The sequence below is a fragment of the Xenopus laevis genome, chromosome 1L (assembly GCF_017654675.1).
Source record: "Xenopus laevis strain J_2021 chromosome 1L, Xenopus_laevis_v10.1, whole genome shotgun sequence".
NCBI lineage: Eukaryota > Metazoa > Chordata > Amphibia > Anura > Pipidae > Xenopus > Xenopus laevis.
The window spans coordinates 87,427,991-87,453,952 of record NC_054371.1 but is presented as its reverse complement, the minus strand read 5'-3'; the positions used below and the strand labels follow the sequence as shown (position 1 = coordinate 87,453,952).

At 38.5% G+C, this 25,962-nt stretch overlaps 1 protein-coding gene across 1 annotated transcript; it reads left to right on the top strand.

The window, feature by feature from the left end:
- Positions 1–406: 406 nt before the first annotated feature.
- ccni.L (cyclin I L homeolog) lies at positions 407–25,333 on the top strand. Its single transcript, NM_001090102.1, is given in 7 exon segments — positions 407–661; positions 5,496–5,652; positions 16,727–16,861; positions 18,655–18,729; positions 20,521–20,661; positions 21,732–21,962; positions 24,679–25,333. Coding segments are annotated over 6 exon segments (1,149 nt in total). The 5' UTR covers positions 407–661; positions 5,496–5,538; the 3' UTR covers positions 25,132–25,333.
- Positions 25,334–25,962: the final 629 nt, after the last annotated feature.

Here is a 25,962-nt window from a genome sequence, read left to right as displayed (position 1 = left end):
GGCCATCTTATTTTGATCACTGTCTCTGAACCATTTTCCGTAGAACAGCTATATCTTTGATATAGACAAATCAGTGCAGCAGCTGCTTAATAGCATGCTGTGCAAATCTGAGCGAACGCTGTCAGCTTAGTTTATTCTCCTTGACCTTATCTCTAACTATATTTCTATATCTTACAATTGTTAACATTCCCGTAGCTTCACCACCTTCTCCTACGTAATTACTCTGCATTCTCAAAACCTTTTCCCCTCTGCCTTTGTGCTAGATGACAGGCACGCCCCCAAGTTTTACAGAGCGACAAGATATCCTTCCTCCACCTACCGGTCCTTCTTTCCCTCCCCACCCCCTAGGAAGTAAAGTAGTTCTCCCTTCCTCTTTTTCTCTCTTTTTTTCTAAAATTGCCTTATCTTTGCATATTATACCCGCATCCTCCGCGTCCTCTTCCCAATCCAACCCCCCACTACGGAATAAGAACGAGAAATACCTTATTGGTAGAAGCAGGAATCATGAATTCCTTTTTCTCCCCGAAGCAAGGAGGACAAACCCTCATATAAATACATGGAGGGCTCTGTTTTGTAGAATATATTATTTTTTATTTGACATTTTTTAATGGATCTCATGATCTCCAAATGCAACAGTGAAACCTTCAGCTTTGCAGGGGAGGTGAGCCATGTACATGTGTGTGAATGTTTGTTGTGACATGGGACTATTAACCCTTTTGTGTCTTCCATACACTGTTCTCTCTCTCTCTCTCTCTCACATTGAAATAAGTATTTCTACTTACAGAAACAGTAATTATGATTGATACAATAACAAAACTGCTAAAAATGACAGTAATGTATGTGTGGTGGTTGAGCAGCAGTATGCAACAATTATGACAGTTTGGGGATGGTGATGGGGGTCGACATGCACGCTAGGAATTCACACACCTTTTCAGGTGTAGATTGCTAGCTCTTGGGGGTAATGACATGTTTAACTGCACAGCAAGCAAGGAATATACAAAGATCAGTCACATTGACCCTGTACACAGGCTACTGATTGATAAGAAAGAGCTCTTGTATAGTCCACTCCCCCCCAAAGTCTTGCCAGGTCTAGATTTCCCTAACCAGGAACTGGCATGTAGACCTTCCACTATGTAAGTTATTTCATTCAGTGTACTGCTGCAGTAACATTGCTGCTTAAGCTTACAGCTATGCTTGAAAATATGCATCCAAGTGCACAGAAATAATTGTCATTGTGTTTTGTACAGATATTCTGCAGTGCTGAGCAGCAGGGAACAAACAGTTGCCTGTTTCTGTGGCATAGGTATCTCATTGCTTAAGAAAAAAAAAAAACAGCCTGTTATCTGTGACTATGGGTCATAGGTAACAACAAAGCCCATTTTGCAGCCTACTGACTAAGATAAGAACAAGACATTAAACAAAATGGAATGTTTTTTTCCTCTGTTTGAGTGAATTGTCAGGCAGGATCATGTTGTAGGAAAAAGCTCTCTGTGCCAGTGGAGACAGCTTGCCTACCAAACAATAAACAGAAGAATACAGCACATAATACAAGCGAAGGAATGTGTTGGGCACCACTATTTTGCCAGTACTGTTGAGAACAGTTACACAACTGAAAAGAGCCTACTTCGGATTACACAACTCAATGAAAAGATTTTGGTGGTCCCTCACTTTAACGTTTCAGGGTATTCTCAACAGAGTAATGGCCCCATCAAGCCACAAAACCTTTCAAATCAACTTAAAAACGAACTCTGGAGACCCACAGCTACTTCGGATTACGTAATTTTTAGCTTGCCTGGTCCTTGATGATTAGTTTACAAGTGAATTTTTTGGTAACTAACTGTGGTGCAGAAAGTGATTTTGATTACCCTATGATCTAAAGTGATGGTCTCTTCATACTCCATACTTTGGTCTAAATGCAGCAGGACAAAATATGAAGCATATGTATAAATCTGTGTAAAAAAATGACACTGAAATACACCAAACATTGCCACATTAATGCCATTATATAGTCCCTTGTATTCAAAAATTTGTCTACTGATTTTATGTACATGTATAGATTAGTTTGCAATTTTGGTGTAAAGTAAAAAAAAAAAGTATGTTAGCTTGATAAAAGCTGTAAAGAAAAAAAAAAGGCTGAGTGACACCTAGCTTTTTACTACTTCTGTTTCACAGTTCATTTGCTTCCCAAATCATTTCCATTGACTTCACAATTCTGCTTCAAAAGGATAGGCCAGGTTACAAGTAGTGTAAAATAATATGTAAACTATGGCTATAAAATAACGTCTTAATTCTAATATTCTCTGTGTAATGGTATGTTATGAGTAAGTTTGGTGCCTCCTACATAGCATCAAAAAGTGGGCAAATCCTGATAACTCAGTGATGTCATTTGGGCCATTAACACCTGAATGGAACTCCCCATAGCAGTGAAAAGTCCCAAGCTTTTTGTCATAATCTAGCAAGGGCATTTTCCATATTGCTGGAAAGTTTTGAACAATTTTTCCTGTTTTGCAATGAGTTATTTATATTAAAAAGGTGATGCACAAGTCAAGGGGTTAAAACTGCCCGTTACAATTTTTTTTTCTCTAAGACATATTAACCAGGGTCAATATATATATTTTAATCAGCAATCCAGACTTTTCCAGCTCCCAAAACAAGGTTACAGCTACAGAAATACAATAAATATGCATATATTTTACCTTTTATTTAACAGCCTGGTTAGTATGTGCTCGAATGCAAGAGATTGTTTTTTGCAACAATTAGGCTGGCAATGACAATATGGCAGATTGCCATCCAAGGGTGGCAAAATTTGAGACATCTTTTTCGATAACTCATCAAAACCAAAAAGCCTGCTCTGCTTGAATTGAACCTCACATTTAAATATGGTTAATGTTTATCCTGTAAAGCAGTTCTTCATGATATATCAAAATATTAAAAACATTTCCTGTTGCATTGTTTCTTTAAAAAAATAACTGATGCTAGCTAACATATTTAAAATAATGTTAGAACAGAATTTCTGACACAAAACAAAAAGCTATGTCACACATAGTCTATGAAGATTCTCATTTATCCAGTTCATGATATACAGTATCTAGTATGGGACCTGTTACTATCCTCAAGGGTTTAAATGCCGGGGAATTCCCAACCAATCCACAACCTTGTGGAGTGGTGAAACGTTTTCAAGAAAAACTGTAAATGTCCAGTTGCCTTTGACTTAATTATACTAGATTCTTTATGTCAGACATAGGATTGCCATTTGTTCTGGAAAATTCCTGTATTTTGAACTTTCTTCCCTATTGATGGCATAAAGTATAATTTTCTACTGGCCAAGGGCATCTAGTCACGCATTTACTTGCTGGAAGTGAAAACTCCAATGCCATGCAAAAATCAACTACATTAGTGCTTTCTGCCTTTCAGGGATGAGCATTGCCAATAAAACTGTGCAGGTGGCAACTCAAGCCTATACTCTGCTCAACAAGTAGGATTGTAGAGAGCCTAAGGGTAAGGTCACACGAGGAAATTCAGGAGATTTAGTCGCCTCGGCGGGAAATCAGTTTGGGGAGATTGTCGCAGAGAAGAAGAGGCGATTAGTCGCCAGGTGACTAAATCTCCCCGAATCTCCCCATGTGCCCTTAACCTTACTGTTTGGGTGTACAGGTATGGGACCTGTAATCCAGAAATCTCGGGACATGGGGTTTTCTGGATAACGGATCTTTATGTAATTTGGATCCTCACACCTTAAATCTACTGAAACATCATGTAATCATTATGCTGGTTTTGCTTCCAATAAGGATTAATTATATTGTAGTTTGGATCCAGTAAAGGATCTGTTTTTTTTTTATTACAGAGAAATAGGAAATCATTTTCAAAAATGTGGATTATTACAATAAAATGGAGTCTATGCGAGACAACCATTCTGTAATTCGGAGCTTTCTGAATAACCATACCTGTACTAGTTGTGTACGGGTAGGCTGTGAAATCAGGGTGTGCTTTAAATTGAAAGTATACCAATTAGTCATAATGAGACTAACCAATAGTTAGCGCAGACTGACCAGAGCTTAAGAACTATTGGAGGCAGACACAGTATAAGAATCACATGGCCTGGAGGTCAAGAGCTTGAAATAATACAGTCTTGAAACCTGGGGCCCAGGGCAGGATGGTGCTAAAGGTCGTTGGAGACACCAACAACCAGAACAATGGGCAGAGATATCTTTATGGATGTCTGGCTATTGGTCAGAACTGCAGGCATACCAGACTGCACTATGAGCTAGTCAATGGGCAGAGCCATCACCGTGCCAGGTTAACAAATTAAATCTGTGATGTTGGAGCCAGGGTAGAAGGCTGGGGAGCCAGCAGTGGTATCATGGGTTTAGGAGCCACAGCAACTAACTTGGGCCTGAAAGGCTGGTTAGGCTACAGGCATAGGAGCCTGAGAGACTGACTGTGCCACCACACCTTGATGTCTGGCTGGCTTGCAGATATGCGAGTCTAGGCAATCAGATGGTCCCATGCCTGAGTGCTTAAACCAATGATTGAAAATGTCTTATTATATGATCTTGTTTACTCGTAGTAACTACACTGTTAATGCATAAAACAAAAAATCGAATTAAAAAGATATATCTTTAGCAGCAAAAAGGATGTAATAAAAATTTACACTGGCCAGACACATGTATTGACACATTTTGACAGTAAACTTTTAGAAAACTCAAGAAATGTGGGAAGCAATAGTTCCTTCATATGGAACCACAGAGGAAAGTTAAAAATCAGATTACTGAAATCTTATTAGGATGCTCTCACTAAATGGGAAGGTTTTGGAACCTTCTCTGTTGTCCAAGTATGATATGATCAGCTGTATCATGATGATGTGCTATACATGGAAAATATACCCAAAGAATCTTGTGCATGGTGTTTAGAATGTTGTGGCCATATCTTACTTACTAAGCTCTCTTTATCTTCTCTGAAACCAAATGTTCCCATATATTTAAGTATATGGCCACACACGCAAAAATGTCCCCCTGTGCTGTATGCAATGATAAAATATGCTCATTTCCAGTGAAAGCACCCACTATATCAATATAAGCAGCTGAAGCTTATAACCAAAGCAGCTGTAACATTGCAACTTCACTATGCAATTCTAGCATTACATCTCATCAGAACAGATGCACAGAAGTTTACAAAATATCTAATTTCCAAAAATGTATTTACGAAATCTGAATCAACAAACATAATTTTGTATTATCATTAAACGCAGAGAGAAATTGTGCACATTAGCATTCGTTCAGCAGGTACTGCCTTTGATGATGAAGTAAGTCAACCAAGTTCAGATCCTTGGTGTAAATAGCAAATTGAGAAGCCGAAGGTATAGCCCTATTTGAAACAATAAAATAAAACTGTACTTTTTTATTGTAATTTAATTCATTGTTGTGCAAGTGCGTTCTTGATACATGTGCATTTATAGGTTCAACACTCTTCAGCAAACACATGGTTTTTTTTTTCAGGTAGCTGTATCTGGTTGGGTGGCAGGCGTATCCAAGGGGTGCCATGAAGTTCTCAGGGCCCCTGGAGAGCCAGAGACTGTCCTTTCTTTTAGAAAGGGCAGTCTCTAGGGAAGCCCAGATGTGGAAGGTGTACGTGCACAAAACCCAAGCCAACCAGGTAAGTATATTAAATATTATGTTATTAGTTCCATCTCTTTTAGGAACAGGTCAATAACAATAATGCATTTTGTATTTAAATATAGAGGAAATATACTCTTTAAGACTAGAGTTTATTCTTTTTTTAATTTTCTTTTAATACATTATTGTTAGTGGCCAGTATGGTAACGTATTAAGTTTGGTCTATGTCTAGCAGTGCACTGGTCGATCTAGTACAATATCTGACCAAACAGATGGATATATGAGTGGCAGTACATGAATGAAGAGGAGCCACAGATCATCCATACCGTCATCTGCCAATTCAACACATGCTGTCAAATATGGTGCATGGCAGATTAAATGTCTGATCATCAAACTGACCAATATCCATGGTACATAGAATTTGCTCAGGATTGTCCTGCCAGCCTAAATGCAATGACAATCAAATGATTTTATATGTATGTGTATGGCCCCATTTAGCAACCCAATATTTGCTTTCAGAGACTTGTATATGCTGCCTGCTGATTGCTATAGGTTGATAAACCTGGAGCAAACATTCACATTCACATTCTTTCCCTTTGTATATGACTTTTTACAATAATATAAGTTTATGGACATCGGTGGTTAAATGGATATCTTAAAGAGCGTTGTGGTTTTTTCAGGTGCTGTGGATCTGGTAGATATGCTAGATTCAAGAACCTGTGAACTCAGCAAAGATATCTCCTTTCATATTTAATTAGTAATTGGCTGACATCTCATCAGTCAGTTGTACTAAAATGGAAATATGGAAGTCAGGGCTGTGAGTGGGATGATGGAGCATGTGGGTTGTGTACTATGAGAATAGATAGATAATTCTTCCGGTGTTTGATAATTTTAGTTTCTACTTAAAAACTGCATTTAAGATCTTTGATGCATACAAAAAATATAATTGTAGCTCTCTTGTAGTTTCTTATTTTTACTGCTTTACTCTACAACCCTTTTTAGTTACTTAAAGGGATCCTGTCATCAAAAAACATGTTTTTTTCAAAACGCATCAGTTAATAGTGCTACTCCAGCAGAATTCTGCACTGAAATCCATTTCTCAAAAGAGCACCCCTGACGCTAAGGGGTAGATTTATCAAAGTCACATGACTTGGGGCAGCTGGGAAATTGACAATATGTCTAGCCCCCCTGACGCTAAGGGGTAGATTTATCAAAGTCACATGACTTGGGCAGCTGGGAAATTGACAATATGTCTAGCCCCATGTCGGATTTCAAAATTGAATATAAAAAAATGTGTTTGCTCTTTTGAGAAAATGGATTTCAGTGCAGAATTCTGCTGGAGCAGCACTATGAACTGATTCATTTTGAAAAAAAATGTTTTTCCCATGACAGTATCCCTTGAAGGTCAAGATACATTTCCACAGATTTTAAAAAGGGAAAAGCCCATTTATTAATCCCACCTGTAATCCCAAAATAGTTTTTATATTGTTGTTTATATTGTAGTGATCATATTCTGGGCCAGAATTGAAAGGGCTAGCAAATACAAGTGTCCGAGCAATTAAATTGTAATAGAGTCCATTTAAATCACGTATCCAGCTAAAATAAATCCAGAATTCAGGACCTCCCAATCAAAGGTTTTAGAAAGCAGTGTTGCAGCCATTTACATTTATTTCTATTATTCGGCCTATACATTCCTACATCTTTTTAAAAAAGTTAAACGTTATATTGAATATCAGAGGTCTTTCCTTTGGTTTACAACATTTGGAAGTGAAGGTTGGCCCTAGGAGGGGAACCATGACCAGCTAAGGCTCCATTAAATATTTCTAGTAAGGTAAGCACCAAAATGGCAAAGTAATCTGCACAGAGATCCCATCTGATAGTAGTGGGGTAGAAGTAGTTCTCTTTTAGTGTTCTAGAGTGTAAAGGCACCCCTGACGATAAGGGGTAGATTTAGCAAAATCCAATTTTTTTCCCTCGAATGCTAGGTTATTTTAGAAAAAAAATGACAAAATATTCCTGCACGCGTTTTTTTTTTCACAGAAAAAAGTCAAACGCCAGTGAGAATCTCATTGTCCCATCCATTTTCAATGAGGTTGAAAATCTCAAATGTTTTAATAAACGGGGAAAATAACTAAATATATAATGTTGTCAGAGAGCATTCCCATGACTTCTAAACAACCTCACCAGCTTTTACTTGCGTAGTTTTTTCTGGCGGTTTTTCGTGATTTTATTCTTTAATAATTGGCAACTATTCAAGGTTACAAAGAATATTCTCGAGTATATATTCGTACTTGTGTTTTTTTTACTGTTTTTTTCTCAAATCTTGAAAAAATAAAACTTGATTTTTTAATAAATTGGCCCCTTACTGTTAATGCTTTTGTACTGCATTGAAACATGTCCTTTATTGCTTAATAACCTAGCTGTTTGTTTAGGAACCACACAAAAAAGGACCCCTTGATCAGACTGTGTGGCACAGAAATCCTTTAGAGGGCCATATCTAGACTGTTGGCCTCCATTTGGACAGCTCTGAATGACTGGTTGATTGCTACTTATATGTATCTATAATCTAATCTCAAAAATGAAAAACACCTTGTTTTTGTTTCCATTAATAAGAACAGCGAGTTCATAGCAACAAAGTGGAACTTAATGTTCCCCTGCTGCTTACTACTATTTGTATGGCTTTGTTTGTGTTCTTTGCTGCTAATATATTTCTTTCTCCCAAGGGCGCTTTCTCCATTAAGACATAATGCGTTCATGGAAATTCTTCATTTGGTTCTGCAAAATAAGGTGTTACAGGAACAAGATGGCTTAAACATTATTAATCCTTATATTATGGTTCAAAATATACATTTTCAGGGATATTAATTGCAATAAAAAATGTGAGAGTTGGAAGCCAATAAGACTGACATATTCTGTACAAAATACAATTGTACCGTTTTACAACTCTATAAACCTCTCTGGTGCTCATTTATAAACACTGGGCAAATTTGCTTCTGGGCAGTAACCCATAGCAACCAATCAGTGACTAGCTTTTTTCAGTCAGCTGCTAGTTGAACACTGAAAGCAATCATCTTATTGGTTGCCATGGGTTACTACCAAGGTACAAATTTGCCCAGTGTTTATAAATGATCCCTTCTGTGTCTAAGGGCTAAAACGCTCTATTGTACACACAACTTTCTCAAGAAAACCACATCAGTGCTTGATTTTCTAACTTTTCTGTTCCCAATTAATATAAATCTCAGTCAAAATGCATGTAAGATATCAAGGATAGAGTTTTTGCCAGAATAGGTAGTAACTCTACTTGGATATATATAACTGTGTCAGAGAGACTTTAAGGTAAATTGTGCAGCTTGTCTTAGGCAGCAATTTGCCAGGGACCACAACAAACCACCCCTGGTAATTGTAAGAGCCAAATTTTTCCATAGGTACCTGTTGGCGCTCTGTAGGTTGCATGACTGATTTTCTGAGGCATTTCTGGTATTTAATAAATTTTTTACACATTTTCAGATTTGCTGCCATGGACTTTTTCCTTGTGGCTCTATACTTGTTTGACTATCTTTGGACACAAACTGCATCAGTGGTGCAACAAGCTCTTTGCCAAGGACTCCGCAGTAGCGATACCCTACATCCTGACTCCTTCCTTGTTTTTGGCATGGTTTTCTATAACATAGGGGTTTTACTTCAACTGCTGCAATCCTTATTAAAGGGGTTGTTCACTTTTGAGTTAACTTTTAGTAAGATATAGAGAGTGATATTCTGAGACAATTTGCAATTAGTTTTCATTTTTTATTATGTGTGGTTTTTAAGTTATTTAGATTTTTATTCAGCAGCTCTCCAGTGTGCAGTTTCTGCAATCTGGTTGTCAGGGTCTAAATTACCCTAGCAACCAAACATTGATTTTAATAAAAGACTGGAATATGAAAAGGAGAGGGCCTGAATAGAAAGAGGAGTAATAAAATGTAGCAGTAACAATACATTTGTAGCCTTACAGACCATTTGTTTTTTAGATGTGGTCAGTGACCCCTATTTAAAAGCTGGAAAGAATCAGAAAAAGAAGGCAAATAATTAAAAAAAACTATAAAAAATGATGACGACCAACTGAAAGTTGCTTAGAACTGGCCATTCTATAACATACTAAAACTTACTTAAAGGTGAAAGACCCCTTTAAGCAGTATTTCTGTTTCTAAGGATGCAGTTCTGTTTATATATGGGGAATAATTTACACCCTTCGTAAAATAAAATGAATTGACGTTGCCCAGCCATATGACAGCAGGAGACCATGGGATAGGTTATAGAACGCTGTGATGACCCTTGCAATGTACAGCAGGGGGGTACATTATATTTTTTAAAACACAAGATTGACATTACTAACCACTGTTTAGAAGCATATACCTGTAGGTTAGTAATGTGCAGACCGGACTGATACCCACGGGTTTACCTGCGTGTCACTCGCCCGCCCCTTTTGTGATGTCATTGTTGGGGCAGGTCTATGAAAAGAGGGGAGGAGTCGGGTCAGGTGTGGGTAAAGTTTTTCTCGACCTGCACTACTATAGGTATATAGGACTTATTATCCAGAATATTTGAGACCTGGCGTTTTCAGCATTGTCCTATAATTTGGAGCACCATAATTCTGCCTCAGTTCACTACTGCCCCAGAAATGCCCTGATTGGCATGCCTTTATATGGTATCTTGATGCCACAATAAATAACACTTTTGGGAACTACAATACTGGTAGCTATATGTTACAAGGCTGCAGGACTGTCATAAGCGGGTACAGACCAGAGTTCTTTCAGGGGCCCAGTCCAATCAAGGGGCCTTGGCTTTCTGCTTATGAGGTAGAGTTTAGGTGGATTGAGGTGGGATTGGGTAGATCAGTATCATGACCAGAAGGATGTATAATGCCTCATGATGCATTTCAACTGGTCAATTTAGTTTATGATCAACATTGTCATATTCATGTACAGTTGAAGTTACAATACAGGGTCTAAAGGTAGCCCCACAGAAGAATCCTCTGCCATTTAAATTGGATAGTCATGGTGCTTCTCATTTAAAGAAAAAACACAACAAAATGTTGCAATAGTATTCTAGGAAGAACAGTGCTACTGAATCATTGCCTACCAGCACTTCACACAAGTACACACACAAACACATGTCTATAAAGGTTCTTACTGGCATTTGCAAGAGATCAGAGTGACTTTCTGGGGGCACCAAGGGGCTGCACAATGCAGGCTGGAATTTTCTTTCATGCACATGTCAATAGTCATTTACCAGTGGCAGTATGATAGAGATACTCTTTGTTTTCCTTTGGTATTTTAATTCTTGTCACATGCAGACCAATTACAGCAGTAATCCCACTGGTATGGAATAGGCAGGATGAATATCTTCTACATATTACCACTTCTACATTAATAATTTCACTTGGGTTTCTTATTTTCATACTGGATGTTATTTCAGGAAAACATATGGCTATGGAAATCATCGTCACGCACCAATAATTACATCAGTCTTCGAACATTTCATTAAATATTTATGTAGTGGCCTTTTTTTTTTATGGGTACAGGTATAGGATCCATTATCCGGAAACCCATTATCCAGAAAGCTCAGAGTTACGGAAAGGCTGCCTCCCATAGACTCCATTATAATGAAATAATCCACATTTTTAAAAATGATCTCCTTTTTCTCTGTAATAACAGTACTGTGTACATGATCCAAACTAAAATATAATTAATACTTATAGGAAGCAAAACGAGTTTATTGGGTTTATTTAATGTTTACATGATTTTCTAGTAGACTTACATTCTGAATAATAGGTGCCATACCTGTATTGAAGACGTCAACAGTTTTCAGTAAATATATTTTTGATGGGCTATTGACATGAAATTTACACCCGATGCCTGTAACAATTAATTACATTATGTGTAAAAATGTGGAATAGCACAGGGAATAAGTATTTAACAAGCTTTCTGAAATGTATTTAATACCGAGTAGTTGGTAATGACAACTTCAAGATGCCTCCTGTGTGGAGAAACTAGTTGCATGCATTGCTCAGGTGTGATTTTGTCTTCAAATGTTGAAGATTCCAGGGGGCTCTTCTATGAACTCTGATCTTCAGTTCTTTCCATAGATAGCAGATTCTTATCAAGAATGTACATTTCTCCATTCATCCTTCCTTTAATTGTATGAAGTCTGTCAGTACCATATGCTGTAAAACAGCCCCACACCATGATGTTACAACTCCAAACTGTTGGCATGGTGTTTTTGGGGTGATGTGCAGTGCCATTTCTCCTCCAAACATGGTGTGTGCAATAACATCCAAATGGTTCAATTTTGGTCTCATCTGACCAGACTATATTCTCCCAGAATTTCATTGGCTTGTGCAAGTGTTGTGCAGCAAACTTTAAACAAGCTTCATCATGCTTTCTCTTCAGTAGTGGAGTCTTGCGCGGTGACCATGCAAAGAGGCCATGTTGGTTGAGTGCAATACTTATTGTTTTCTTTGAAACAACTGTACCTGCTAATTCAAGGTCTTTCTGAAGTGCTCTGCAAGTGATCCTTGGCTCTTGAACAACTCTTCTTCTTGACTCCTGTGTCAGAAATCTTGCAAGGAGTACCTGGTCGTAGCCAGTTTAGGGTGAACTGATGTTCTTTCCACTTCTGGATTATGGCTCCAATGGTCCAACATTCAGAATCTTAGAAATACGTCTGTAACCAATGCAGTATGTTTTCCAACGATAAGGTTGTGCAGGTCTTGAGAGAGCTCTTTGCTTTTGCCTTAAGATGCTTCTTGTGTGATACCTTGGTAATGAGAAACCTTTTTATAGGCCATCAATCAGGATTAAACCAGTCAATATTAATTTGCACTGATAGGGGGCAGGATTGTTTTTTAAATACTGACAGATTTCAGCAGGTTTCTTGGCTTTCTGTGCCTTTTTGCACATCCTTTTCTTCATGTGTTTAATACTTATTCCCTGTGTCATTCCACTTTATTACACATAACTTAATTTATGGACTTATTTTTTTCATTCATTACTTGGATTGTTACTGACATCTGGTGGAAATTTCATGTGAATAGCCCATTAGAAATATATTTACTGAGAAAAACTTTCAATACTTATTTTCCCTGCTGTACATATAGATATGGGGAAAGATAATTAGGAGGCATCCGTAATGTCAGTTCTTTTTAGCCTAGTGAACCCCTGACATTCTTTGCAGTGACTGACTACAGACACCTTTTAACTTTAGTTTATTAGAGTGTTAGAGCGCTGACACATGGGGTGCTTAATCATCCAGCGGGAAGTATCCTCTCCCATTGGAGATGAAATGTCAAACTGATGATACTAACCACTTCACATTGGTTGAAATCACCACATGCAAAAGACATTAAATGCAGCAATCCTGCGCGCGCCTCTATAAAAAAAAAAAAAGGAAGTCGGCAGACCGGCAGTGCAAGGTGGCGGGCGGGGAGAGCAGGAAGTGCAAGGTCGGCCTGAACTTGCCCGACCCCTGGGTATCGAGTCGGCCTGCACATCACTAACCTACAGCTCAACTGTTGGACTATTCTGAGCAGTGATACTCTGCCAAGATCCAGTGCCAACTCTTGGCAACAATAAAAGTTATTTTTTATATATCTTTCAGATTATTGTTGCCAATCTGTAAAACAGCTTTAAGGATCAGCTTTCTATAAAATAGATTTGTGAAATACACTCATTGCCATAATCCTGTCTCTGCACATGATGTTTAACTGTAATAAGTTATCTATTAGTGATCTTCTGCTTCTCCCAGCATTCCAGTGTGTGTGAATAAAACAGGTGTTTCAAGAATAGATTAATTACATTGTCAATAAAATATGGCCTTTGGACCAACTGCTGACATAGAACAGTTGCTTATTATGGCATCAATTAATATTAATGGGGTTGTTCACCTTCAAAACACTTTTTTCAATTCAGTTGTTTTTAGATTGTTCCCCAGAAATAAAGACTTTTTTCAATTACTTTCCATTATTTATTTTTTACGTTTTTTCCAAAACCTAAGTTTAAAGGTGAATGTTCATGTCTCTGGTGTTTGAGTCTGGCAGCTCAGTAATTCCGTGCAGATTCTGAACTGTTACAATTTTACAACATTGAGTTGATACATTTCTCTGCAGCATCTCTGGAGTATTAGCAACTATTGTATCAATTCTAACAGCTGCCTGTAATGAAACCCAGAGATTCTGCTCAGCAGGGACAAAGATAAGAAATGTATCAACTAAATGTATCCATTTAGAACAGTTTACAGGATCGGCGACCCCCCCTCCCAGAGGTGCTTCAGAAGGAGAGAAATTACACTTTACACTTCAATATTAGAAAACTGGCACACATAGAAAATAGAAAGTCATTGGAAAAAGTCGTTATTTCTGGTGATCTGTCTGAATCCAACTAGTTGTTTGAAGGTGAACAACCCCTTTAACCTAAGGGTGGGGTGGCTTCAAATATTTCCCTTTTTTAAACTTCTACTGTGTAAATGTTTAGGTTTTACTAGTTTCAGGCTAATAACACTGAGGCAATGTGTGCACCATTTATAAAGTGTGACAGAAAGTCTGAACTATGACAGTGTTTGCATCTACCACAGAAGTTGATATTTAAGTGCAGTTTACAAAGTGCAAGTTTGGATGCAATTTTCCATATTTATTTTACCCATAATGCAGTGTTCCCTAATTGCATCTGCAGGCGCACTATGCTTTAAAAAAAAAAAAACTGGAGCTTGTGTTATTTCTGGTTCTTGGCATTAAAATTTTTTTTGGGCTTCTGCACATATTGGAATTACTGCCACCCAGGAGTGAGGCTACCATGAGGCAAGGTGAGAATCTTGCTTCAGGCAGCAGCGCCCCACAGGAAAGCCTTTTTCAAACTGGAATTCCAGCTCTTCTAGTGCAAAGAGCACAATCAAACAGACCACCTCAGAGTGGCCAGGGGCCACCTTTAGTGTCCGCACCAGTAGGTGCATTTATGAGAGGTTAATCACAACAGATTGAGAGGGAGCATGTTGCATGTTTATGTGCAAGTACCTTTAAAGGGGCTGTTCAGCTTTTAATAAACTTTTAGAATGATGTAGAGAGTGATATTCTGAGACAATGTGGGTTTTCATTTGTTATTATTTGTGTTTTTTGTGTTATTTAGGTTTTTATTCAGCAGCCCTCCAGTTTCTGCAGTTTGATTGCTGGGCTCCAAATTATCCTAGAAACCATGCATTGATTTGAATAAAAGACTGGAATATGAATAGGAGAGGCCTAAAAAGCAAGAAAAGTAATAAATAGTAGCAGTAACTATACATTTGTAGCCTTACATGTGTTTTAGATGGGGTCAGTGACCCCCCCTTCCATTTGAAAGCTGTCAGAAGAAGAAAGCAAATAATTAAACTATAAAAAATATAGATGAAGTAATATGAATATGAAGACCAATTGGAAAGTTGCTTTGAATTGGCCATTCTATAACATCCCAAACCTTAACTTAAAGGTGAACCACCCCGTTAAGAATTGTGTCCATTTTTTCCACAATTTCAGTAGCCCTATAGTCTTATAAATATTGGAACAATAACTGCCTTTCTGTCTTCTATAAATCTCAATGTGTAGGACAACAAAATGGTGTGATATTAGTTGTAGCTATTATACAGTCAAATACAGAACATTTCATGCACCAGTTCGTAATGGACAGATCAGTCGACACATTCAACTCCCATATCTATCTCTAGACTAGCACAGTGTATTTTCTACTGTATAAACGTGGGTGCCCTGCTATTAAATCAGCATCTCCTTCACATAATGACAGTTTCTAGTTGCGCAATACTCCTTATTTTGAATGGCAACCTCTTAACCCAGGACATTTTTGAGAAGCAGGTAATTTGAGTGAACGAAGGTTTACTGTATAAGAACGCTCTAGTCCTAAAAATAAATCTGAATATTTCAAATGTGCCAGAAGAGAGTTAGGCCTTGTTCACATGGTTGTTTTTATGAATGGTGTGATTTTCATGCACGACTTCATTGTTTTCACTTTGGGTCTGTATTCAGGGGAGCGAACATCAAAGGGCTAGTTCAATACAATATAAACTTTTTGACGCAGCAGAAAATTAAAATATAGTTACATAGTTAATTTGGTTTGACAAAAGTCAATCAAAATCAACTAATCCAACTGACCCCCAGTGCATATCTATACAAACACATACACAAACCTAACTATACACTCACATAAAAGATATATCTGTATGTATATACCTACTCTAAACTAACTGTAGATCACTATCATATTTTATGCCAATTTGTTTTCTTACACATTATTTTTTAATGCAAGTTTCAAACTTGAAATATCAACTAATATCGTGTTGTTTACATTTAATTACCCTAGCAACAAGGCAGTTGTTTTGAAGTCAGAAAGAAAGATCAATAGTAAGGGGATATGAAAAGGAAACCATAAAAATGAGACCTTGTATTGTGTATTGTTTTGGTAGCCAGCACACCAGACAACAGTTTTACGGGGGAATGTAATAAAAATCGCTAACGGAAAAACTATTCGCAATGCGAAAAGTTATGCCTTTGCGCGAACAAATTTTGCTTTGTGCGAATTTAATAAAGCTTTTGCGAGCCCGGAAACTGTTTAGCGACCACTTCCGACAGTGAAAGACCGTTTGCGAATTTTATAGTTTGCGCCAATGCGCAGTCAATGTAATAAAACTTCTTACTGAAAAAGTCGTTATGTTTGCTCCAGAAGATTACGACACCTTCAAGCACTTCTTATGAGTGCGCAATTAAAATTCGCAATGCGCAATTAAAATTCGCAATGCAATAACAGTTTAAGGAACAATATTACATTGCGAGTTGTGGATTTTTAGTCTTATTGGTGCGAATTATTTTGCTCTTTGCGACTTTTATTACATTCCCCTGTTAGAGTTCTAAAGAGTAGAAAAGTTCATAATCAAATATACAAAATAACCAATGAAGACCTATTGAAAAGCTGCTTAGAAGAGGCACATCTATACCATACAAAAGTGTATGCAAATGTGACCGTTACTTTTAATGCTTAATGTCTAGCAGTAAAATCTGTTCTATTAGGCACAAATTAAAAATATGTGATTTACTTTCACAGGACGTAGCTGTTTCTCCAGAACAGCGGGATGAAGTGATCCTATGGCTGGCTGAACTTAAGTACCAGTTCTGTGTTTACCCAGAAACACTTGCTCTGGCCATCAGTATTTTGGATCGTTTTTTGGCTACAGTAAAGGTATGTACATATGTGATACAGATGCTGACATTTCAGACTGAAGTCATATTGAGAAAAGACTGCTCAGCAACTCTCTTTCTTTTCAATTGTGTTTATTAGCATATTGAAATAAACAGCATGAGCAAAAAGAACAGCAAAAATTGACCTATTAAATCTCGTCAGTTAACAGAATAAAGGAAAAGATATTAACATGTCAGACTAGTAGAAATAAACATCAAATGATGTCTTTGAACAAAAATACTTCATAAAATATATTAATACAAAATAGAAATAAAAATAAAGTAAGAATAAAAACATCCTTAGCAATCTCTCTTTTTCAGTTTTTATGCAAATGCTTATACTTCAGAGTTGTTAGAATCTACTTATTGCTATATTTTACCTGTAAAAAAGGGGGGAGAGAAATTGAAAGAACTGGCCCTCACAGTTGCACCTTCCCATATATAACCTCCGAGGTAATTAGAAGTATTGGAATTAAAACATAACTTTTAATCAGCATTTAAAATTGATGTCCAAACAAAAAATATTAAAAATTAAAAAAGCAGCTAGAAACAGGACGTTGATTGACTGGTAAAGGAGGGTTGTCACAAGTGGTGCTAAGCAACCGTTTAACCCAGTGATAGGTTAATCCTAGTGGGTGTTGGGTATAGATTATGAACCAAATCAGCAAATGGCTACCTTGCCGTGCTGGTAAATACCAGTTCTGTGGCTAGTTAAGAATTCTAACCCACGGTTCATTCAGCCAGTTCCAACCCCTTCACCCTCATAGTACACCACCTGCTGTAAAGTGCCCTTCAATGATAATGCCGTGTTACTTAGGCACGTAATTTCTGCAGAGAGCTAAGGTTCTGGCCCACGGATCAATTCACCACATCCAACCCCTTCACCCTCGTAATGCACCCTCCCGATCCGTTGTACCATTAAAGTCCCTATCAGACGTCCTGCCTAACTGAAAACTAAAAGGTGGGCCTGACGCGCGTTTCACCCGTCAATTGCGGGCTTTGTCAAAGGCTTTGTCAAACACCATATTTTTTTCGTTTTTTTATATTTTACCTGTATAAAATACTAAAATGTAATGTCGTGTTTTGGAATAGTGGGACATAACATTTAACGTGTCTGTATTACATAGACACATGCGTTCTTGGATAGTACAGACACCAAAACGACATTTTCTGAAATGCTATAAACAAGATTATATTAGGGTGCCAGCATCTAGATAGGAATATCAAATGCCAATGGTGGCATTTGGGTAATTATGGGCCAGCTCTAGAGATCAAACAGATGAGCAGTAGATTTCAGTGTGTTACACAGCAGTGCCAACTATCACTTTGAGCCTTGTTACAAAAGATCAATCCATGTTACACTGTCCCATCACCGCTGTATAAAAGGCAAGAGGCATAATGTTTAGATCCTCCCAGTGAGTTAATCATCCATCTGCAGTGTCTAGCACTAGTTCATTGACGGAAAAGCTCAGGATTGCTGCATTCTTACTAGAGCACAAGTAACAGGGGTGTTCCTCAAGTTTTAGGCAGCACACTCCCAAACTAAGGCATAGATGGGCAGTCCCCTAGAGACTCTCAGAGGGTCTTCGCCTCTAAGATCACTTTTAGGGTACAGCAGATTGTAAGAATGAAGGAAGGATACCATACAATTATGCTTGCCTTGTTAGATGTCCTGTTGTAATTCTGCTTACCATTTTACCAGATTATTTTTTTTGGGTGACCCTTTCAGTGAGCAAATGGCAACACTGAGTTGTCTTCTTATGTTTTTTCAAATTCTTGTTTTTCAACCACCAGGCCCGTCCAAAATACTTACGGTGCATTGCAATCAGCTGTTTCTTCCTTGCTGCCAAAACCATTGAGGAAGACGAGGTAAATCTGTTTTGGCAAAGCCACCATCTTTCGAATGCTTAGTACCAGATCAAAATTATGTAGCTAAACGAACAGAAAGCAGATATATATTTTGAGACCATATCATGTTGTTATATTTATTGCCCTATTTTGTTGATCGCTGTTACAAGACCACTGTTTTCAAGGAGACCTGTCACCCAGACATAAAAAGCTGTATAATAAATGTCCTTTTCAATTTAAATATGAAACCCAAATAATTTTTTTTATTTAAGCATTCAAAAATCTCAGCTGTCAACCAAATATTGCCTGCCCCTCCTCTATGCCTTAGGCATAGAGGTGGGGCAGGCAATTACTTTCACTTTCCATTCAGCACCTACTAGATGTCACTGCTCTCCCCACATTCCCCCTGTTCTCTTTACCATTTAATTGTGAAACCAGCGCATGTGGGTTGGACATCAGGTCCCTCGTTGGTGCACAAACAAGATTCTGAGATGATGCAAGACTTGCCTTAATAACAGTGTTCACAACATGGCTCCTGCCTGCTTGCTATAATAATTAATTCCCAGACGGAAGGAAACAAGATTCAAATCATTTTTACAGTGTAATTAAAATTCATTTTGCTTAACTAACATAATAAAATAGGATTTGGAATTCTTTTTTTGGGTGACTGGTCCCCTTTAAAGGAGAAGGAAAGGCAAAAATCATAACCTATCTCCCTCTAATGTACTCCTTAAGTTCTCCTAAATCGATATAGTTCTAACTCACCAATGCCTAGCCTATTGCATAATATCTGTGTTCCTGTTCTGCTCGCATCTGCAGTCACACAGCCGCCATCTTTGTAATGTAACTGATGCTTCCTCTGCCTCTTGCGCATGCGTGGGAAAAAAACCATGACCCCCAGGAGCGTGTCACTAGGTGCACATTATTAAGCAGCTCATTACTGGCAGCACGAGCATCACGTGCGCGCAAAAAAGAGTAGCGCTGCTAAAGTAAGTATTTATCTATAAAGTCTTGTCCCCTCGCTATGCACCGCATGCGCTAGATGCTGCCTGTTTGCTGTCCCCAGTGCGTCTCCTTAGCACAGAGATGCTTCTATTCTGATTGGCTGGGGGGCGTGTTCATAGGGGCCAATGATGACGCGTGCACAGCCATATTTGCATGCGTGTCATCATCATAGGGATGCGCATTAGACTGTAATTGTGCCCAACACGCCTCAAGGCTGCCTCGGGCAGCAGGGAGGCAGATGCCTGCAAAATGTGTGACGTCACCGGAGTCACACGCTGCAGTCTGCGCAGATCGGTCTTGCTTCTAAATGACACCAGGGAGACAACTTTCAAAATGTTCAGTAAGTTGTAAATCCACCAGACTTATGATAGAAAGCTATTTATGTGTTGCCTTTCCTTCTCCTTTAAATAAAGACAATTACAAATTGACATAATGCTGAAGAATTACTTTCTGAATAAATAGAGGAAAGCCTACGAAGATTTTAGGGGTGTTACCTCAATTATATTGTGTTCATCTTAGCACAATATTTAGGTAACCATTTATTGTCTCATGTATAGTGTTACAAGCACATGAATTAGATGGGGCAGTGAAGTTGGTAGGTTTGGCAGCTCCCACTCATACATATGAATAGGAGTTACTTTAACAGGTGAGACTACCATAAGATTTACTGTAAGTTTACTTTCTGTTGAATATAATTTTTTTGTTGTCTTCACCAACATACATGGTTTCTTTCAGTTTAAATTTTGTTTTCAAAGATTTGTATTGTGTTGGAGTGGTTTACTAAAATGAGCCTTTTTTATCCTACAGCGGATTCCTGTGCTCAAAGTCCTGACCCAGGACAGCTCGTGTGGCTGCTCTCCAGCTGAGGTTCTTAGAATGGAGAGGATAATTCTAGATAAACTGAACTGGGACCTTCACACAGCTACGCCTCTGGATTTTCTTCACATTGTAAATATAACTTATGCGTTTCTAAATCATAGATAAAATATAGCCAGATCAGATGCAAAATACTAATTGGGTAATGCAATAAGAGGCACTAAGTTTTTCCCAGGTACAGTAACCTATAGCAACCAATCAGCAGGTAGTATTACTGGTCACCTGTTTAAAAGCAAATATCTTATTGGTTGCTATTGGTTACTGCTCCTCGGCAAACTTAGTGCCTTATATTACATATGGGGTAAGCTTTCTAAGTGAACTTGTTTGTAGCTGAAAAGCACCCCAAGCACAGTTATTGCTATTAACGATTACAGATTTTGCAAAAAGGGTGGGTGCCTATATTCCCTATGGCAAAGAAGGAAGTAGTACTGGAAACACAGGGACAAAGACAACCCATCAGCTCTGAGATTAAAGCTGGCAATACACAGTTAGATCTACTCATTTGGCGAGGTCAAGCAGATCTCTAGGTGATTTAGCTTCCAACGAGTTGGGCCAAATCTGGTTGATACGATCATCTAATACAGTGCTCCCCAAACAGTGGCTCGTGAGTAACATGTTGCTCATCAACCCCTTGGCTGATGCTCCCAGTGGCCTCAAAGCAGGTGCTTATTTTTCGATTCCTTGCTTGAAGGCAAATTATACTTGAAAAATAACTATTTGTACTGCTAAATAGAGCCTCCTGTAGGCTTCCAGTCCACATAGGGGCTACCAAATAGCCAATCACACCCTTATTTGGCACACCCAGGAACATTTTGGATGCTTGCGTAGCTCCTCAACTTTCTTTATATTCGAATGTGACTCAAGGGTAAAAAAAGGTTGGGAACCCCTGATCTAATATATGACCGGTTCATATAACAGGCCTATTAAGACCCATACGATAAAGACCGCATAAACCTGCCTGTGATGTGGCCAGCTTTAGTTTTCATTATAATTTTTCATTTGTAATACTGTATGTCCTATTCAGGCTACCTAGTTGCAAAGTGCTATAAAAAAACAAGACCACATGCCCAGTTGCTGTATCTTTGTGTGTATTGTTATCCCTCTAGCACTGTTATATTTTCTGTTTTGTTTTTTTTTATCAGTTCCATGCCATGACTTTGAATGCCAGCCCTGAATTGTTTGACAGAATGCCCGAACTGAATCCATCTCAGCATGTAGCTCTTCTCACCAAGCAGCTTCTGCAGTGTATGGCATTTCACCAGCTACTACAGGTTAAGGGCTCCATGTTGGCACTGGCACTCCTTAGTCTAGAAATGGAAAAGCTGCTTCCTGATTGGCTGGCTGTTACCATAAAGCTACTCCAGATGGCACAGGTAACCAATAGTACTTGCACATGCAGGTATGGGATCTATTATCTGGAATGCTCTGGGAGGTTTTCAGATGAGGGACCTTTCAGCACTTTTTCAGCTTAAATTTTTTTCTTCTTTTTTAATTCCAATATATAAAGGGATACATGTACTATTAAAATGACTGAATTTTGTTACAACAGCGATACTTGACAGTCCGTTTCTGACCATGAAGTTTTCAAGGAAGTTGTCAAGAGAAAGAAAGAGGGTTGGTCTTCTGATTAGGAAAGATGTGAGAAAGGGAGATTTCTAACGTTTTTCCTAACCAAAAGAATAATAATAAAACTGTACTGGATGGTAACTAAGCTGCGTGAATCCATATTGGTGGGAAAATAATCCTATTGGGGGTTATTTAATGTTACATTTTTTAATTTATCTTATGAAATGATCCATTATCTGGAATACCCAAGCACCCAGGCATCTGTATAATAGATCCTACACCTGTATCAGGTTGAGGTGTGATCATAAGATTTAGGGACAATGGAAAATTACACCTTGCTGCTGTGATTGTGAATATGAGAGAATGAAGGTTTAACTAATTTGTTTCGTTTATTTTGCTCAGTGTCATTATAGAAGGGTATTTTCATATGTTTTATAGTGACAATAAACTAGCTTGCTGGCAACATTCTGTCATTGCTCAAGTTGTGCAATTGTGATGACTGAGGAGGAGTGCTGATCTAAACACAGGCAGAGGAAATGCATTAGCAGACCATGTGTTCTGGGTCACAAGCAGTGTCGGACTGGGACACCAGGGGCCCGCCCTAAAACCTTAGACCAGGGGCCCGCTAAAGAACCATAGACCAGGGTACCACTCTCAGTACTATTATTATTCTTCTCCTCACTCAACCTCTATTCTCCTAGTCTCTATTCTTTAGATACTATAATCTATTATTCGATATATTTAACCTCTTTGTTCTCAAAGAAATAGGAAATGGCCATGAAATAGGCCAAATCTTTAGCAGCTCAAGGGCCCCATGACACCTGGGCCCACCGGGAGTTTTCCTGGTATCCAGGACGCTGGTCACAAGAAGGCACTACTACACCAGAGGCTGCAACATGGAGTAATAGACCAGCTACATTACCCTATAACTAAATGTATTGTTCTCTGTAGTGGCAAAAGACTATCAGGGGAATGTAATAAAAGTCGCAAAGAGCAAACAATTCGCACCAATAGGACTAAAAATCCACATCTTGCAATGTAATATTGTTCCTTAAACTGTTATTGCATTGCGAATTTTAATTGCGCATTGCGAATTTTAATTGCGCACTCATAAGAAGTGTGTGAAGGTGTCGTAATCTTTTGGAGCAAACATAATGACTTTTGCAGTAAGAAGTTTTATTACATTGACTGCGCATTGGCGCAAACTATAAAATTCGCAAACAGTCTTTCACTGTCGGAAGTGGTCGCTAAACAGTTTCCGGGCTCGCAAAAGCTATATTAAATTCGCACAAAGCAAAATTTGTTCGCGCAAAGGCATAACTTTTCGCATTGCGAATAGTTTTTCCGTTAGCGATTTTTATTACATTCCCCCGTTAGTCAGCCGTTTTTAAAGTATGTGATTTCCCATACTAGCACAAACATATCCCTGCTGTATTTGCACAAGCGCACAGTCTTACCATAACCCGTAAAAATATTTCTATAATATCGGGCAAGGCTGGGGCAGGCTTAAGGGCTCTTGGTGCATTTTTTCTTTTCTACTTAGCTACTCTTGCCCCCACCTAACTGGAAGCATTTGCTGGGGAGAACTATGGACATTAATAATATAATAATAGGTAACTTGCAGGGTTTTTGTATATCTTTTATAAGAGTAATTTTTATCAATAGTGGTCATTGAACATCTAAAATATAGTAATCAAAGGATATGTAAACCCTCCCCACAAAAATGTAACCAGTGAACAGCCGCTTTGAAATCTTTAAGATACCTGCCACTCAGGTTGCTAAGTGATTAACTGTAAGGCTGCAACATCTCCTTAGAAATCCTTCTCTTCCTCTAACCCACTCAGCCCCCTCCCTCAGGGAATTACTTTGGCTGTTGGCTCATGAGCATACTCAGTTCATCTCAACTCAGATTACTAAACACATCCTCCAGTCTAACAGCCAATGAACAGATAGCATTGCCGGTTCCCATAGAAACTCTAGCTGTGTGATCCTATTTTTTTCTCCTAACAACCTCTCCTGAACTCGGCTTAACCATTACAGTGCTCAACCCCAGCAGAACTTTTTATCAAAGTATGTTGTGCCTGTGTAAATCTGCATTCTGAATGGCATGAACTTTACAGCATACATGTACCGTTTGCAGATGTCAGTGTTATTGTTGATGCAGAGGGAAAATGGCTGCAGGGTGAAAGCTAATATTTGTTTTAGGAAAATGAGAGGTGCTGGCAAATGGAGGGGGCATATGCAGTACACGTGATGTGGCTTGGTTGTCCCAACATATATACAGTACATAGTAGCAAAATATAGGTTTTACATGTCCTTAAGGGATCCTTTAAGGCAAAATCATTGCTTCTGTTAAATGTGCAGCTCTCTCTTAAGTATGATAGCAACTGCTTTGTAGATGTTATTTTTCTATTTTCACTTTTAATGTTTGCCATGACACGTTACTGGCAGCACATTTAAAAGGTTAAAAAGCCTCTTGTCTGCTAATCTTCCTCTACTGTTTTTGTGTTTGCTCCCACACAGATGGATAGTGCTCAGCTATTCCATTGCCGGGAAGTAGCAGCACGTCACCTTTCTCTTCTGCAGCCTCCCTTGCCTCCCAATGCTGTATACGTCTACAGTCCCCTCAAGCATACCCTGGTGTCCTACAACAGAGGAGCTTATTTCCACCCCTCCACTGTAAAGGAACCAGGATTCCATCCACAGGGCAAATGCACATCAGGAGCTCTGATTAAGGGAGCCTCCGTCTTCTACCAAAGACTGGCAGCTCCAGCTGCCAGCAAACAGGCCTCCACCAAGAGGAAGGTAGAGCAGATGGAAGTGGATGACTTCTATGATGGGATCAAGAGGCTGTACAATGAAGATAGTTCTGCAGATGTTGTGGGCATGGAGACAGTGGCATGTAGTAGTGACCTGTCCAGGTCAGAGGCCAGTCTGTCCCCATGCCCACAATTACAAGCAGTGTCAGTCATGTGAAGTCAGCACTTTGCTTGGCAGAACCAAGTGCCAGATGAGATTCCTTTTGACTCCATGTGCTGGTAGGGAATGTCCAATGCAGACCTCTCCAGCAGAAGGGTGTTATAATGCCACACAGGCCATGCCTTAGCAGGCTGCAGTAGAGGGCTACAAGCTCTTCCTGTTTACTCATGCTGCTAAACTAAGCTTCATCATTAAAAAAGAAAAAAATGACTGAAAACATTTTAAAAAATTAAATAAAACACACTTGAAAAAAAAATCCCAAAATGTCCAAAAAAACAGCAACAAAAAAAAAGTAGAGAAATTGTTTAACATTATAGTGTTGTCAATTTCATTGTTTTATGCTGGTACATCTACTGCAAACTGTGTCCCTTAAACTCCCTTGTGAACTCTGTTCTAGATCGTTCCCAACGGCAAACTTCACTGTTATCTTCTCTGCTTTTTTTTCCTGATTGCTCTCCGCCCCCTTTGCTTTTTTATTCAAATAATATTGTGATAATCTATTTTGTCATTAAATTGCAATGCCATATCTAAACACATCATTTTGCACAATTTGGGGCCGTCCAGTTCCCTTTTTCACTGTCATCTGTACTAAGAAAACTATTGGTGGTGCTTGTGAAATTGATTATAATTCGTGATAGCAAATTCAATTTTAGAATCTTGCAGTGATGTCATGGCAAGCTGTGATGTCATGGTAAGCTGTAAGTCAGTGACTATTACATTCATGCAATATGATATGCAAAGACAAAGTTTGTTTCTAATTCTAAGCCATTGACACCATCATGAAAAGTTATCTAATAGCGAGTTGAAAAACAATAGATTCGTGGGAAA